This window comes from Beta vulgaris, chromosome 8, assembly GCF_026745355.1.
Source record: "Beta vulgaris subsp. vulgaris cultivar EL10 chromosome 8, EL10.2, whole genome shotgun sequence".
NCBI lineage: Eukaryota > Viridiplantae > Streptophyta > Magnoliopsida > Caryophyllales > Amaranthaceae > Beta > Beta vulgaris.
In genome coordinates this window covers 38881761-38885976 of record NC_079209.1, presented here as the reverse complement: position 1 = coordinate 38885976, position 4216 = coordinate 38881761, and the positions used below count along the sequence as shown (strand labels likewise).

The 4216-nt window shown below is 32.9% G+C and overlaps 1 protein-coding gene across 1 annotated transcript; it reads left to right on the top strand.

Moving 5' to 3' along the window:
- Window positions 1-2787: 2787 nt before the first annotated feature.
- Window positions 2788-3914, top strand: LOC109135761 (uncharacterized). The gene is made up of 2 exons (XM_019251313.1): window positions 2788-2889; window positions 3465-3914. The coding sequence occupies exons 1-2, from the start codon at window positions 2788-2790 to the stop codon at window positions 3912-3914; spliced, it is 552 nt and encodes a 183-aa protein (XP_019106858.1).
- Window positions 3915-4216: the final 302 nt, after the last annotated feature.

Genomic DNA, 4216 nt, shown 5'->3' with positions numbered 1-4216 from the left:
AGTTGGATTTGAAAAAGAATTTTAAATAGGCTTGAGGAATCCAAATACTAGTTGGACTAAGAAAAACGAACTTCTAGTAATGTTAGGAGTTTATTCATCAATCATATTCATTTTGCTATCATACTTAGGATCCAATTGTCTTTTCCTAAGCCCAAAAGGAAAGCTTTCCTATAAATATATTTAAGCCCAAATATTTTACCCACAAAAATATTCTCTCTCCTCTCCTTTCTTTTCTTCTTCCTCAAGTTTTGATTAAATATTATTTTTTTATTTTTTGTTTTAGTATTAATTATGATTAGAAGATTTAATTTACTATTTTAATGATGAATCTATGATTATGTAAATTATGTATTGAAAGAATGAAAATTCTGATTTGATTATTATGTCTAAATTGGATTTTTAATTATCAAAGCATGAATTTTTAGGGTGTTAAAAATTGGAAAATCATAATAGCATGTTATAAACTATAAAAATTGATTTAACTTATGAATTTAAGCATGTTTAAAGTGAGTTTTTAATAATTTATAAGTTGCTGGAATTTTAGAAAGGTTGTTATTAATGAAGTTTTATGTGTTTTCATGACCAGTATAGTAGTATTATGTTTGGGAATATGAGTACGTAATTGAGGTTTTAATGATAAAAACAACTTTTAAATATTTTTAAAGGAATGTATGACTAATGCATTTAAGAAAAGATTTACTAAGAATATGGATTGTTGTTTTAATTATGATTCTGATCTATCGCTATTAGAGTGTATAATTTCTGAAAATGATAATATAGACTTATGTGCTGATATATCGATAGAAGAAGTCAAATCCGCTCTGTTTGATTTAGCGCCGGATAAATCCCCGGGCCCTGATGGTTTTACTCCTTTTTTCTATCAAAAGTATTGGACTCTTGTGGGAAACTCAGTCTATAAGGCTATTAAAGCCTTTTTCCACTCAGGAAAAATTCTAAAATAAATTAATCATACTTTTATCACTCTAATCCCTAATTGAAGCTCCTTCTAACCCAAATCATTTTCGACCTATTAGTCTTTGTTCAACAATTTATAAAATTATTTCAAAAATTCTGGCTAATAGATTAAAAGTAGTGTTGGGTCGGATTATTCATCCTTTACAAGGGGCTTTTGTCCCTGAAAGACAAATTCAAGAATATATTCTATTAGCTCATGAAGTGTTTCACTCTTTTAAAAATAAAAAAGGAAGAGAAGGGTGGTTAGCGATTAAATTAGATATGGAAAAAGCTTATGATAGACTATAGTGGAGCTTTATTTTTGCAACTTTTAAAAAATTGGGCTTTTGTGAAAAATGGATTAATTGGCTCCATCAATGTATTACAACCATGTCCTTTTCTGTTTTGGTAAATGGTATTCCTGGAGATATGTTTTTTCCTTCTAGAGGTATTCGTCAAGGAGATCCTCTTTCACCGTACATTTTTATTCTATGTGCAAAAATTTTAGCTCGTCAATTATTTCAAGCAAGTTCAATAGATTCTAGGTTGATAGGAGTCACTCTTGGTCATTCTAGAATTAACATTCTTTTTTTAACCTTTGCAGATGATACAATGATTTTTGCAAAAGCTAAAGTAGAAAGCTGTCATGCTATAAAATCTATTCTTAACAAATATTGCTCAATGTCAGGTCAACTTGTCAATTTTCATAAATCTGCTTTTCAATGTACTACTAATACTCTAGTTGAATTATTAAGTGTTTTTCAGAATATTCTCCAGATGGAAGATTCTCTATCACTAGGTAACTATTTGGGTTGCCCAATCATAAGTAACAAGGTCACAAATGCAACTTTTAGTTCTATTCAAGAACAAGTTTCCTCTCAGCTTACCAAGTGGAGAGCCAATTCTCTATCTCAAGCTGGTAGAACTATTTATTTTCAATCTAATCTGGCTTCTAAAGCTAGTTTCCAAATGCAAAGTTTTACGCTTCCGACTTATATCCTCTCTTCTCTGGATAATTCTAAAGCTCCTAGCTTGATAGGTTGGGATAAGATTTGTAAACCTAAAAAATTTGGAGGACTAGGGTTGAGAAAAGCTAAAGTTAATAATTTAGCTCTTCAGTTTAAACTTCTTTGGAAAATAATAAGAATGCCTAATAATTTATGGGTAAAACTTGTTAAGCAAAAGTATTTAAAACAAGACAACTTATTCTCTTACAAAACTAAAGCCAATGTCTCTTGGCAATGGCGGAAACTAATGACGCTTCGTACGCCTTTTAAGCAAGGTCTTAGATGGATGGTGGGAAATGGGGAGAATATCTCGTTTTGCAATGACAAGTGGGTGTTCAATTACCTTATTAAGTAGGGGTGTGCAAAAATATCCGAACCAAAAATCCGCCGATCCGATCCAAAATTTCGGATATCCGATCCGATTTTAAGATTTCGGATATTTCAGATCAGGTATCCGAAAAAAATTCGGGTTTTCGGATCGGATACGGATCGGGATTTTTCAAAAATTTCAACGGACCCGATCCGAAAACCCGGTGATCCGATCCGAAAAGTTCGGATATCCGAAAATTTCGGATCGGATTCGGATTCCAATTTTCCCGATCCGAAATTTTCGGATATCCGAATTTTCGGATCGGATCCGATCCGATATCCGACATTGAACACCCCTACTATTAAGAAGAACTACTCGCCTATTATTGGGTCAAAGGAGTTGATGGTTAATTTTTTCATTACCGATGCTGCTCAATGGAATAAAGAACTTCTCTTAAATTATGTTCCGAGTAATGTAGTGGATGATATCCTAAAATTTTTTATCCCTTCTAATGAAATGGCGGATAGGATTTTTTGGGGTCTTACTGCAGATGGAGAATATGCGGTTAAATCAGGTGCTGCTCTACTTCAAGGGTATGGCTTAGATCCGCCCAACCAGGTTAGTTTTGCTTGGATTTGGGGTTTGTCCATTCCACCCAAGATTAAATTCTTTTTGTGGAAAATTTGTCAGAACGGTCTTCCTACTAAAAAGAGATTAGAAATGAGTCATATTTTCCTTCCTTTAGAGTGTGTTTTTTGTAACTTCCACTCTGAAGATGACCATCACTTATTTCTTAATTGTCCTTTTATGCATGATGTTGTAGAAATAATTAATAGTAATGGGGTTTTTTCCCCCCTTCCTATTGATAATAATGATCTCCCTTTCATTGAGTATTTTTATACTCTTAAGTCTTGTTTAAATCTTAAGAATCTCAATTTCTATGCCATTATTTGGTGGTTCATTTGGTATGCTAGAAATAGTATCATTTTTCGTCAAGAAAGCTTTTCCCCAGCCAAACCAGGAGCTATGATTAAAGCTTAAATGCATAATCTAGATTGTTCCCAGTCTGATTTTTCCAATTTTGGTCATAGTGAACAAGTTGTTAAAGATTCTAAAAAGCCTAGGCCTAACACTAGTTGGTCCCCCCTCCTCTTGATTTTGTTAAACTGAATTTTGATGGTTCCAAGTTACAGAATGGTAGCACATCTTATGGCTTTGTTATTAGAGATTCTGGGGGGAATCTTTTGCTTAGTGGTGCTAATGCCATTGCTGACAATAATTCTATTTTAGTTGCTGAGGCCTGGGGTCTAAGAGAAGGTATTAGGGGTGCTCTTTATCTGGGGGCACATAATGTTACTATTGAGGGTGATAATCTCTCGGTTATTCAAGCTATCAAAAGAATTTGGAAAATTCCCTGGTCTATTAATATTCTTATTAATGATGCAGCGGAGGATTTGAAAAAATTTGATAATTATAATATTCAACATGTTTTTAGAGAAGCTAATTATGCTGCTGATTGGATGGCAAGTCATGGCCATTCCACTACTAATCTCTGTTATTGGTTTGAATCTCCTGATATTGCGTTTTCCAAGATCATCCGTAAGGATGCTTTAGGGTGGCCTGTTAATTGGGTTTCTCCCTAGTTTCTTTCTTTATGGCTAAAAAAAAAAGGAAATTTAAAGTATTTTAAAGTTGGCTGAATTTATTTGGAGTATTGATTATAAATTCTATTGGTTGTTTTAGGCGGAAACTACTCTGTAGACGATTTCTAAAGTATTAAAAATGGCCTACCAATTTGTCAACACAAGGTACGTACATACCTATGTGTTGTTTGATGTAGTATCATGATTTTAGGAAGGAAAAATTATGTAGTATCATGTATAGGAATCATGTGAGTTCATATATGATTGCTATTATAATTGGATTTTACATGTTTTATGCATGC